The 13,544-nt window shown below is 43.8% G+C and overlaps 1 protein-coding gene across 4 annotated transcripts in view; it reads right to left on the bottom strand.

Annotated features, from left to right (window-relative positions):
- The window catches only part of CACNB4 (calcium voltage-gated channel auxiliary subunit beta 4), a 239,996-nt gene that overhangs the window by 114,994 nt on the left and 111,458 nt on the right, over positions 1-13,544 (bottom strand). Inside the window, exons 1-2 of one of the 4 annotated variants that reach the window (XM_059704457.1) lie at positions 5,819-6,144; positions 3,718-3,877 (exon numbers count right to left, since the gene is read on the bottom strand). The exons of 2 other annotated variants lie outside the window; for them this stretch is intronic. In XM_059704457.1, coding sequence (XP_059560440.1) covers positions 3,718-3,723 — 6 coding nt within the window. In that variant the 5' untranslated portion in view covers positions 3,724-3,877; positions 5,819-6,144. Of the gene's footprint in view, positions 1-3,717; positions 3,878-5,818; positions 6,145-13,544 lie in introns of those variants that run through there. One more of the 4 variants, XM_059704456.1, reaches the window with a different exon arrangement.

The raw sequence follows: 13,544 nt of genomic DNA, 5'->3' as shown, positions 1-13,544 counted from the left end.
AACCCTAGATCACTTTCTTGGATTGTTATTAGGCAAGTTACCGAGAACACTGTGAGCGGCATACCAGGAGCTTAGCCAATGAGCAGTCAGAAAAGGTGTTACCTCTGCAGCTCACGCGCAGAGGTGGGACTGCCAGCGAGGGCCTGCCCTCTCCTCTCTGGGCCTGCCCTCAGCCGTGGCAGCTTGGGCAGGTCCCCCTGTCTCTGTTCCATCTCTGCTCTGGACCTCACCTGCGCGCAGCCTCCTCCTGACCGGTCGTGACTGTTATGGTGTCCTGGCAAATTTGCATGTTGCCTCTTTATATATATAGATTATTGGACTTTAAGAGCAAATAGGAAATGTGATTTTCATATGCTGATTTCAAATCTGTTCAAACTTCTCAATTTTCTTTTTCAACCCTAATAGTTTTAAGTAATTATCTTGAACTTCTTGGTATAATTTTTATTGTAGCTTCATGAATATCTGAGCTGACGGCTTGATAATTATTGTAAAGGACTAGTGGGAGAGGGAAAAGAGAGAACAAAAAGTGATAACCAATCCAGTTATGTCTCCTTGTCCTCCTCAGGTGGCTTAGTTTACCTAAATAAGGGATATTACAAGGAGACGGTGCACAGAGTAACTAGAACCAATACGTAGAAATAAGATTCAAGCTGAACTATGATAAACAAGAAAGGACTAAGCCAATGAGAGGCCTTCCCACCTTCGCCCTTAAAAGCATTTTTTTTTATAGTTATTGCTGACATTCCTACAGAACATCTTGTACCACAGAATAATGTAATGCTCACTGAGTCACAGGACCTGACCTATGGACTCACAGGACCATATTCTAAAATCCTGATTGACATCATAGTCTCACAGGAAAAAGAACACCAGTAGGAAAGGAGATCCGGAAGGCCCTGAGGAAAGGTGGGATTGAACCTAAGACTTCCCTCTGTCACCTGAAAATGGGAATTACCACGAAAGTGGCAAGACTGATGATCTTGGAGAGGTGAATGCATGGGTTCTGATCAGATTTAAGGAATTTCGCTCTATGACAATTGTATCTAGAAATCACTTCAATGTATATTTTAGAAAACCATCATTGCTAAGAATTGATGGATCGAAGAGAAGTTTCTGTTCATCATTTATTCAGACTCTGGACAAACACCAAAATCACTCAGCTGAGCCCTAACTGGTTTGGCTCAATGGATAGAGCATCAGCCTGCAGACTCAAGGGTCCCAGGTTCCATTCCGGTCAAGGGCATGTACCTGGGTTGTGGGCACATCCCCAGTAGGGAGTGTGTAGGGGGCAGCGGATCGATGTTTCTCTCTCACCGATATTTCTAACTCTCTATCCCTCCCCCTTCCTCTCTGTAAAAAATCAATAAAATATATAAAAATAAAAATCACTCAGCTGAGTAAAACAAGTTGATTTTCTCAGTCAGCTCTCCTACACAAACCACAAGCAGCATTGGGTTTTCCTCTCTGGCCCGAGATGCCAACACCCAGACCTTGGCTTCCTTTACAGGACAGGCCTCATTCCCTAGAAATAGGCCAAAAAGACTCTCACCCTCTGATAAGACTATAAAAACTTCTCGTTTCCAAGAGAAATCGAATCCTTACTATCCCTAAGTGTTTTTCTGAAGGGCCCTAAACACACAGAGCCTTCTGTTTGTAGCTCATCCTCCTCCCTAGCACACACAAGAACATATCTCCGTATTTAAAATGACTTTATTGTAGCTTTGAAAGTAGCAAGCCTTTATTCTCTTGTGGATGTTTCACCTTTCAACCCTCTTGGGTATCTTTCTTTATGTGAAAAGCAGTTAATTTTCCTTCTCCAAAATCTCCATGGCAGAAATCTCCACTTAGTATGAACTATCAATTAGCAAAGCATGGAGCCTGCCTATGTATGAATGTGTGTGAATGTACGAGGGTGTATACTGTGCACATGCCTGTGAGCGCACAGACATTTAGGCAAACAAGTAGGCACACTGCTTATAGAAAATAAGTAGTTTCAATAATTAACATATATATTTATCCTTAAAATAATGTATAGTTGCATATAAATTTAAATATGTGCTTTTATATATATATACATGCCATAGTTGATAAAATTTTTCTTCACTTTAACTTTTATATCTATAAGATTTCTAACAGTTTAATACATTATGGTTCCTTTCCTAGGATTGAAAACACCTAAAAATGTATTTTCCTCTCTAGTAAAAGCCCTGAATTATGAACTGTTCATCTTTTTTCACTGAAATTGACCAGAATTTTCCCTCCAAATACTAGTACTTTAGAATTTAAGCATTTGGAAGTGGAAGCAATTGTAACGGAGAAATCAACTACCAATTCTATGTGTAGATAACCTTGGCTTCACTTTACAAAATACTCTAAGAATCTGTATTTCATTTAAATTGCTCAAAATCCCAGAAAGTCCACGTAGGAGCTTTAAATATTGCAAAGCATCTCCTGGGCAGGCCAGTCTAGTACTAGGGTGCTCACTATTTTATTAAGTGAAAACAACATTTCACAGAAATGCAATGACATATTTACATACATGTGCATGGAGAATCTGAAAGGATATATAGCAATATGTTATGTGTGACTGTGTCTGGGAGGAATTAGGTAACTTTTCCTACTGATCTGCTTTTTCCATTTATCCCTCTAAGAACATCCCTCCTATTGTTTGTGTAATAAATCTACTGAATGAAAAAAAAAAAGAAGTCTATTCTGATAATGATTCCATAAATGTCAAGATGCACAATGAAACCATTTATAAAACATGTATACCAAGGAGCAGACCTATCAAAATCTAATATGACTCAAATAAAATGTAGGTGATGAATTCTGGGGGCTCAGTCAGTGAAAAGCATCTTGGCCACCAGGACCTGTGCGAAGACCCAGCGTGGGCGGTGGAAGTGGAATGGGCAACCCTCCCAGAAGACAGGGTAGTGAGATTCTGGGTGCATGATCAACTGTGACTGCCTGGTCTCGATATAGACTCATTCAGCAGCACACACGCCACTGTCCACGTCAAGGTAACAGAAGGAGTAATGTAACGCATGAAATCTCTTGTCCCCATATAGGACCTTGCTATGCGGCCCAGAAGGATCTTATATACTTCCTGATAATTCTGAATGATGCTGACACATATCTACCTTCCTGGAAACCAGAGCAGAAGTCAATGGACATCTTCAAAAGGCTCCACAGAATCAAAGAATCTAAAATGCCCAGACTCAAGTGTGTTCCATCCAGCATGGCTCTTGTTCCCCTCTCTTTATATATACAGTTCATGAAATGCCAAGGTTACAAGCAAAAATCTAGGCTACAGGGAGCATAATATCTACCTCTGGATCAGACTCTTGAGAAAAACCTCACATCACTGTCCCCAGATCTTTCTTGTACTGTGGGGGTGTAAGGTGTTAACAGTGGATAATATTGGTTTATTCTTATTCAGAATACAATAGTCCCTAGGCAAGATGGCCTACGTAAACACACTAAATGTCATCACTTGTCACATGTTAAACCCCACGCATCCCATAAAGACACTTCAACAGCACGTGGTGGTAGGATATATGTGATGTCTCCCCAACCCTCTGAGGAAAGTGCCATACTCAGCTTTTAGTGCCTGTGTATTCTCGGGCTGCAGCTGACCCTCTGAGAAAGACTCTCCACACCTGTCTACCAGACCTGTGCCGAGAGCTCTGCTTCCACCTGGGCAGACCCCACACTTACAGCCATAAATGCATTGGCACTGAGAAAGACTGCTGAGGACGCGGCTCTCCAGGTGTGGCTTTATTTGTCACTTCACCAGGTCAGCTATTTAGGCCTAGTCTTCTCCATTGGCTTGAAGCTTTGTTCACACCATCTTGGGTAACACATCACATTATTCGTCCTTATAAAAACAAATAAACTCAAATAAGCATTGAGAGTCAGTTCACCCTTCCGAGCACCTCTGCCTTCCCCTCTCGTGTGCCTGACACACTTTCCATCCCTCCCTTCCGAGAGACTCCCATACTTTCAACGGAGGAGCAGCCAGATGCCTTGCTTCATTCCTTGGGGTACCTGCCTGCCTCAACCTTGCTGATGTGCACAGCTCGGAGGACCTTAGCCTGCAGGCCTGCCACTGAGTCACTGGGAACACAGCACTGCGGTCCCAAGCACAACCCACCATCAGTTGCTGCCACTGAGTGAAGTCCTGTGCTCTTCACTGCCCATCCTACAGAGAAACTGGGCCACCCCATGAGGCTGGACCAAAAGGAGAAAAATGTTTTCCTACTTATAATGGCTCCCCTCTGAACCAGTGCATCGGAAATTCACACAGCCCTGGAGAATGAGGTGCTGGATATTTTAGTTCCTAGCCGACTCTGCTCATAGCAGCTGGCTTCTAAAATAACCAGTTATTCTAAAAGAACTCCAACCAATCCACTTAAGTGCAATGCAGTGCGCAATGGTTGAAAATAAAAAGTTATAGTTCAGCAAGACATCGCCTGTGTCATAACTCGGTTTGGAAGGAAGGGGCAGGAGGAATCATCAGGCCTCCTGATGAACACGGCCGGGGACGCTGGCTCTCTAAACTCCTGGAGGTGTGTTTTCCATTCTCCCACCCGCCCGCAAGGGTGGACCTTGTCTATTTCAGCCACCACTGCTTCAGGCCATGGTCCCTTGCAGTAAACTGACAGCCTGCTCATTGGCAAGCATGTTGGGCAACACGCAGAGAGACTTTGCAGGAACAGAGTTAGAGTTAGAGCTAACACGCAGATAGGCAGGAAACATGGAATGCCTCATCAGAACGGAGAATTGCCATCTTTCACGGATTGCACAACATTTGATACATACGTCTGCATTGACGTATATCATAGGAGTTTTTTGTTGTTGTTGTTATAATCTGTTTATTTGGTGGTTGAGCCCGAGAACCTTATATAACACATCCCTGTCTCAAAGGTAGCAACATGCACGGCACTGCACTCAGTTACAATCCAGACTCCCCAGAGCAGGTCCCATTAGCCACCTGGAATCATTTCACGGGGCCAGCTTTCTATATAATTGATTAAAAATAAACAACGGCCACTAGCAACAGTGAAAGAAATACTCAGTAATCAGCTTTACCCTACATTCAAAAGCTAGCATTCTGATGGTATGATTTTAGGGATTTCAGAAAAGCATTTCCCTCCTGATTTTAATAGATTGCATGAGCCTGACCTGTGGAGGGAAAGGAGCCCAGTTTTCTAAGCCAAAACACACGTGAGCATCCGTGGGTCTTCCAGGGTAGAGCACAGGAACACTGCCCTCTGCCTCCACGCTGGGTGTTGTAGGACTCCAACCTTGCATCTGATTTCCTTAACAAAGAAGCAGCAGATCGGCACCACTTGTTTGGCCAGAACGCACACAATACAGCTACCGCTGAGGAACTTCCATTCATGCTTGCTCGATAAACAATGTGGATGACATAATGAATGCGCCTTTCCTATGAACCCTGCTATTGGAAAACAGAGGCGCTTTCCGCAGAGTTTAAGCCCGTCTACAAGGAGCAGTTACCCCTGGTGAGATCAGACGTGGACCGAGAAATATACAAATCCAAACAGCCTACACTCTTAGATGCCTTTGCTATCACCCTAACTTCTTTTCTGCCTGAGAAGGAATTATATAATGAAGAATCATTTCCGTCAACTCTAAACTATACAGAGAACATTGACAGCGCAGCCAGCAAGAACCCGAAAGATGTGAGCTTTCAGCTCCATGTTCCCTGCGTTGCCTAAGAAATGGGGGAGGGGGGAGTTCAGTGGGAGGAGGGAGAGGAGGGGAGAGGGAATCAGCTATCTATGAAAATACTTACAGCCTCCGAGTCTTCAATGCCATGCAGGTACAAATTGTCATACATGGAGGTCTGATAATCCAGAGCACCTCTTTCAAGGCAAAAACAAAACTGCCACAGAAGCCACAGCTAGAGCTAAAAGATAGAAAAGGCCTGGGTGAAGGACTGCGCCTGCCTTATCAATTCCTGTGGCTTTACCAGGCAAGATGCTATTCATTCACATCACACGGGGTGAGCTTATCCCCAGAGGCAGTTCAGACCTGGCATTTTATCTGCCTTCCCAATACAGAGCATAGAAAAGCAAAACCCTTCCTCAACCACAGACTGGTGACTGAGCTAGGAAAGTGGCCTCTGATTGGCTCGGCTCGCCTGCTTCAGTCAGCTGAAGAGCGTTCCCTGGGAGAGTGGAGGGTGACTGGAGCATCCTCCCCAGCAAAGAGCTGCTTCCTGTTTCGCCTGCACTGTGTGGCTCTGCAACACACACTTGTCAATATCGAAAAGGCTGCGTGGAATGTTTGGAAAGGCGGACTATTGGGTACTCTGAACACAACTGCTCATCTTCTTAATTAAATTCACAATTGGAAAGAGGTAGGGGAGCAAAGGAGAGATTTTATTTCCAGAGAATATTGTGTAAAGACAGGCAAACAGATACTAATCCCCATGCAACATCTGTACTTAACAGATGCAATTTCAGTCAAACGGGCAATAAATCACTTAAAATTTTTTAAAAAGCAACAAGGTAAAAAAAAAAAAAGGATAAACAGATGGTAAGATTTCTTGTGGGACTTTTGACTGTGAAAGTTTTCAATATTCTCACTGAAAAGTTTTCAATATTCTCTGCCTCACTGGCAAGAAAATACCTCTGTAACCCAACCAGTGAAGTTTGAAAAAAGAAGCCAAAAGCTCTCAAAAGTCTTTATTTAGATGCAAAAATTTTAATGTCTCTTTAGTTTAATTTTTTTAAACCATCTTTAAGTAACAGCCAATATTTTAGCATAAGTCTTTCATCCTCTTTCCAATGTTTAGTCCTTTAATCCTCCTCAAACAGCATTGATCTTTCCCCAAAAACCCAAACAGAGAAGTTCTCCTCCCTCCCTCCACTCCCACCACACCGCAGCCAAGTTTTACCCAGGACAGGTCCCACACTAGAGCTCAGCAACATACTTAAAGCTTTCTGGTCAACCAATAAGGTACTGTAGCTTTGAAACAGGAGAGCTCTAGAGCTCACTCTAGAACAGTGGTTCTCAACCTTGGCTGCACATTAGAATCACCTGGGAATCTTTTTGAAATCCTGATTTCTGGGCCTCATCCTCCAGAAATTCTGTTTCTTTGTTATGAATGTTGTGGCCCCACCCCATAACAAAAAAACAGAATTTCCGGAGGATGAGGCCCAGAAATCAGGATTTCAAAAAGATTCCCAGGTGATTCTAATGTGCAGCCAAGGTTGAGAACCACTGCTCTAGAAAAAGCCAGCAACATTTGGCAAAAAGAAGTTGGTGAGAGGCAAAGAACACAATCTAGAGCAGCTGAATGACTGACTGGGGTAAGCAATGACCCAGAAACTCAGAGGCTCTGAGTGCAGAATCAGCTTCACCACTGATTGGTCGGATGACTCTGGACCAATCACCACATTAAGGACTTTAGTTTCTTCACCTGCCAAATTGAGGTTAGATGTAACTCAGAGAAAGAACTTTGCAAATCTAAAGTGCAACATAAACACTTATCAATGATAACCCTGCTTTGTCAGCTGGAAGGCTTTGGCTGTCGTTCATGGGAGCTCAGCACAGGAGTAGCTGGCTGGCCCTGGATCTAGAAAATGAGGCCTGTCCTCCCAGCCGCTATCTCTGAAAAGCCTCACTCTTAAAGAAACAACCCTGAGTCACAAAAAGCCATACCTGAGCTACAACTGTTGAGTAGAGCACAGGTCTTCCAGGTCTGCACTGACTAGTAATGTCTTTCGATCACAGTTGTACACCTTGGGAACAGCACTCGTACTTAGTCACTTTCAAATATAAACAATGGCAAGGGGACTCATCTGTTCTTCAGAACCCCCAAATGGTAGGGTTCATAGAGGATGCCATCTGTGCCTACACAGAGGGAGAATGGCAGAAGAGAATGGGTACAATAGGCAGGACACCATAGAAAAAAGCCCAGTGCCAACTCCACCTGTTGACAACTGTGTGTCCTGGAGCAAGTCACCTACCAGGTAGATCCTCAGCTCTCCCCTCCATAAACCAAGAGGACTGGGCCAAAGGATTTGTAAGTTCAAATCGCTGAATCTGATTCTGTCATTTTAATTAACTCTCTAACTTTATAGCCTTGTGATATTTTAGCCAGAATCTACAGAAAATTGAGGCAAGAAGGTCTTTTTTTCTCCTTAGATTTTCTAGATCATTTCTTTACCGACTTAATTGAGAGTATAGATATTTCCTGAGTATCTTTAAATAGAAATCTAAATTAGGGTGGGGGAGAGAGGCTGTCCACTTCCATCATTCACCCAGATGAGAGAAACTGCTCCCTACTGGGAAAACTGTCCATGACTCAAGTCCTCTCCTGAATTTCCCTGCCTCAAAGTGTTCCCTACAGCTAATGTGAGGGTCTAAAAGGAAGTTGTTAAAGAATAGGGCTCATTTTGTGATAGACTAATGCATGCAGTAAGCGAGTCTGACTCAGGGTGGGATGTCAGGAAGAAGGTACTTGATCAAGCACTGCAGCCTGTGGTTACTCCCTGCAGCCCTACCTCCAACCCCTCAAGCACTAAGAACAGATGTGAAGCAGGGGCAGGCTGGCTCTACCTGCTCCCCAGAAGCTTAGAAAAATGCTGGACTCAGAATCACAAATTGTCAGAGGCAGGAAAACCCCAGAGTTACCTAATCCAGCTCTCATTTTAATACCCAGGATGGTTACACTGCTGTATTCAAAGCCATACTTTTCTACAGTTGAGTGTTCCTTCCCACTCCCTTCTAATGGGGTTTTCAAGATAAGGGAGGAGGAGCAGTGGACCTGTTCCCAAGAGGAATTTGGTAAAACAGGAGAAAGTCACTTTGGTGGGTAAAAAATAAAAAACTTTTTTAAAACCACTCCTTTCATTCTAAAAATTGTCTAATCACAAGTCATTTGCTCACCCACAAGCTGACAACTGAAAATCAACTCACAGATTGAGGAGTCTGTCCCTAGGGTTTGGATCTACACAGAATAAGCACTGCACCTGCAAGTCACCTAAAGATTTCAAATCCTTACTCAGGCTGATCCCAGAGGAACCCTAGTGAGAGACTCACACTGGATTCCCCAGTGGAACTCTGAGGAGTTCCTAGAAAAATGAACTCAAAACTCCAGGAGGATATTGGACTTGACCATCTCGGTCCCAAGATACTCTGAACTAAGAGCTGGCCGAGAAGTAGTGAGAGGCCCTGGGAGCTTTCTGGGCCTGTTTCAGATCACAAGCCACCAGCTTTGGGTCAAAGGTCCTTGGGATTCCAGCAGGTCTAAGTTCCAAGGGTCCACTTTCAGGAGTATCATACTTAACTGCAGCAAGAGGTGAAAAGTAACCAGGGGACTGGCAGCCTCTTAGTTTGACTTCTAAGAGTCCTCCAGTTAAGTAATTGGTTGAGAGGATGGCCCACTTCGCCTACCCGAGGTTACAATGAGAACAATAAGGTGAACACCTTATTGCTCACTGTGTGTTGGTGTTTGCCACTAACCCCCTGTCTCTCATGCCTGATGAGCCTCCAAAATCACACATAGCCCCGAAAAGGCTGCCTCCCATTTCGAAACTGCTTGATGACTACGCTTCTCACCCACTTCCTTCCAAGTCATCTCTCATGATGATCAACAGTGCAAAGTCAAACAAGACCTATAACAGGGGATGGCTTGTATGATTCTGTCATAAATTCCACATGATTTCTGGTGGGGAGGTTGTTCTTGCAAACTGACAAATGCCTCAACTGAGCTCAGTTCAGCGGAGGAAATGGTATGGTTCTCAACAAATCAGGAAAGCTCTCTTCTGTATCTCAGTGGAACATTACTTTGAGTTAGTTTTTGTTGGTTTCAAACCTAAGGACATGGAGTTCCTCTCCCTTACCTGGGCTGGGCTTTATGGTACAGCAAACACGTGGGATTGACAGTGGAATGTAAAGGACAAGCCTATCTCTTTTCTATTTGTTTGGAAAGGGGGAGAAGAGGAAGAGAAAAGCCAAGAGTGAGCTCTGAGTTTTAGACAGCCATGATCAAGACAACCGGTGTAGACTTGGAAGCTAAAAGAAATGTTGCTATCCAATTTTCCACCCAGGTTTTTCCTGAATGTAACTCTTCTAGGCCAGTGTAGTTATATGTCCTACAGTAGGACTCTGAGAGGTCAGGGAAGAAACAAAAGGGATCGGGTTTGGACTCTCATTGGCTCTATGAATTAGAACACAAGCCCAAAGCCTCTACTTGCCAATTCAGCTATGGGCACTACGTTGCTTTTTGTTATTGTTTGAATTTTGTGAAGTGACCACAGTGTGCTACATTATTTTCTCCCTCTTTGGCTCTGTAAGAGCTAATCCACTCACTCCTTTGCCTCTAGAAAGCATGAATATTGTAACCTGCTTCCTTCCTGCTGCACCGGTGGCAGGGCAGACAAAGGAATGAAAACAAAACAGAACAAAGCACTACAGACAATTGATTCCCCTTTTAGTAGTCCTCCGAGTTGGAATTTAAACCTCACTACCTAGGCAGGCCTGTCCTTGATTCTCTCTGGGCCTCATCTGTAACATGGAAATAATATTAGCTCTGGATGCAATGAGTTAATAAATGAAATGTACATAGAAATTTCCTGGTACTTAGAAAGCAGAGAGAAGAATCGGCACTTTTTTAAGGGAAGTAGTATGTAAACAGGACCGCCTACATCACCCAGCTCCAAGGACCCACACACACTGCAATTTGTGTGAATGGTATTCCTGGGGCAGTGTAACAGGAATACTATGCAGCAGGGTGGTTAAGAGCAGGGGATCTGGAGCCAGACTGCCCACAAATCCCTGTTGTGTCACTTCCCAGCTGGATAACCCTTGGCAAGCGACCCTGCCTTCACTTCCTTATTTATAAAATGAGGACTAGCCCAAGATTATTGTGCAGATGAAAAGCCTTGATAAAAGAAAGTGCTCAGAACGGTGCCTGGCACAAGCTCAATGCTGCACAGCATCAGTTGCTTCTTATCTTTGGGTCTGGCCTGAAGCCCTGGTACCTTTTGCCTTGGAGGTAGATTCCTAGTGCTTGCCCCTGATATTGGCCTGGTCCTCTCAATCCCCACCTGGGACCCAGTCTCAGCTAGCAGAGCTGAGACCAGCATCCTGCCTCCTGTTGCCCTACTTAGCTCAGTGCCAGCCTCCTCCCGGTCGCCTACCCGCTTCATCTGGCCAGGCTGATTACTCCTTATGCTGAAGCTGGCGTGCAAGCCCAGGCGACCATGGCCTGACAACACCTCTACCCTTAGGCCACCCCGCTGAACCCTGTGTGCCCTGGGTCCCCACCCCCAACCTCCCACTGGCCTTCCCAATGGCCTGGTCTCTTGTCAAACTACAATTTTCTTTTCTTTTTTTTCCAAACTACAATTCTGAACTCCTCACCCCACCAGCCACTCCTGAACTGCTCCAACCTGCCACAAACCATTGCCAAGAAAATGTCCCCATGAAAATCCTATAACACATGCTACTATTGGTTCTTACCAAGGAGGCAAGAGCAGAGTGAGAAAGAAAGAGAGAAACATGGACAGGGATAAAGAAGCATTCAAAAGAAGAATGAATATATGGACTAGCTTCCCCACCTCCCTGCTATTCTTGATGGCTCCAGGAAAAATAATACTTCATAATTCATAAAAGAGGGAGCGTAGGTAAGGCAAAAAAATTCCCATGGCCTATTCAACTTGCCAGAAAATGACAGATCCCTCCCCGTGATTGACAGATTACTCAGTAATCTCTAGATTTTTGAAATTTTGTTTTTTGTTGTTGTTGTGTGTTTTTTTTTAAAAAAAAAGGCCAATCTCTTGGCAAAAACATTCCATCTAGCCACAATTTTCATTAATGCTATACAACTTTATTTTCCACTCTTTTCCAAAATGAACTGAGGAGGCTGGTCCAGCTGATCTCCGCCCTGCTGCCTATACATCATTCAGCACTAATTTAACAATTACAGCTTTCAATTGCTGACTGCTCTGCACTATTTTAGAGGCTGGGAACTCGAAGATCACCAAGACATGACTGCATGCGCCTGGAAGCCGACTGAGGGCTGGTGCGGTACCAATACTGGATGTCCCTAAGACAGAAACTGAACCCAAGAGATGGCTGCAATCAAAGCGCTCAACTGTGAGAAGCTCCTATGAGAGTTGGAGAGAAATTTGGTTCTTTTTTCTGCAAGCTTCAGCAGGGGTGAGGAGCAGGAAAGGGGGGAGGAAGGGACGGGTTTCACTCATGAACAGGGCAGAAATGAGTCAGCCACCAATTTACTACATGGCCTTGGGCAAACCACTTCCTAGGATTCCCAATTTGCTGCAAAGAGTAAACAGCTGTTTGTTTTTTATGTAAAATTTGTCAAATTTTATTTTGCTACTGCTTTTAGGTAGAAATTCATGTTTTTCCTTCCTAGGGGGAGTTTTCCTCTTTGATGTGATCACACAGTTTACAGACAGATGCATTAGGTCACCTAATAAACATCCATAAATGCTTACTGAGTCCCTAGTACCACCTCCAAACAAAAGCCCGACAGTGTCGGCTCCCATCTGACATCTTTGAAGGCTTCCCCATTGCTCTTACGATAAAGACCCAAATCTTTAACATGGTCTAGCCACAGTCTCAACGTTTCTCTTCTCGTATCTCTTCCTTTTTTGTTAGTTTGGGTGTTTTTCTTTCTAAGTAATTTTTTATTTCCCAATTACAGTTGACCTACAATATTATATTCATTTCAGGTGTACAACCCTGTGGCTAGACATTTACATAACTTATGAAGTGACCACCCCAATAAATCCAGTACCCATCTGATACCTTATGCAGTTATTACAATATTATTGACTATATTCCCTATGCTATATTTGTTGTGTTGAGTGAAATAAGTCAAAGACAAATGCCAGATGATTTCACTTATATTTGAAATTTACAAATAAACAAGCAGAACAGAAACAGATTCATTGAGACAGAGAATATTTTGATTGAATTTATTGGGGTGAGATTGGTTAATAAAATTATATAGGTTTCAGGAGTACAATTCTATAATACATCATCTGTATATTGTATTGTGTGTTCACCGCCCCAAGTCAAGTCCCCTTCCATCAACATTTATCCCCTTTTACCCTCTTCTTCCTTCCCCCACCCACGATTCAGAGAACATTTTGATGGCTGCCAGATGGGAGTGGGTTAGGGGGATGGGTGAAGGGATTAAGAAGTACAAATGGTAGTGACAGAATAGTTGCATCTCTCATTTTGCATCTTTGTCCTTTTACCTTCTCCTCTACAGCCAGCCTGGCCTTCTTGGGCACATCACACTCCTTCCCATCACTGAACTCTGTCTATTCTGAGCCCTTTGCTTGAACCTGACACTTCCCTCCACCCCATAAACACACACTAGTGAGATTGGTGAATTAGTATCTGTTTCCAGAATGTGAGTGCTATGGAAAGAGGAATCACTATTATATTCCCACTGCCTAGCACAGTGCCTTGTATATAGACAGCTTTCAATAAATATGTGAATAACTCACAACGGCCCAGCACTCCTTGGCTAC

Source organism: Myotis daubentonii, chromosome 7 (assembly GCF_963259705.1).
Source record: "Myotis daubentonii chromosome 7, mMyoDau2.1, whole genome shotgun sequence".
Lineage (NCBI taxonomy): Eukaryota > Metazoa > Chordata > Mammalia > Chiroptera > Vespertilionidae > Myotis > Myotis daubentonii.
Note: the sequence above shows the minus strand (reverse complement) of the source record. Positions and strands in the feature narration are given on the sequence as shown.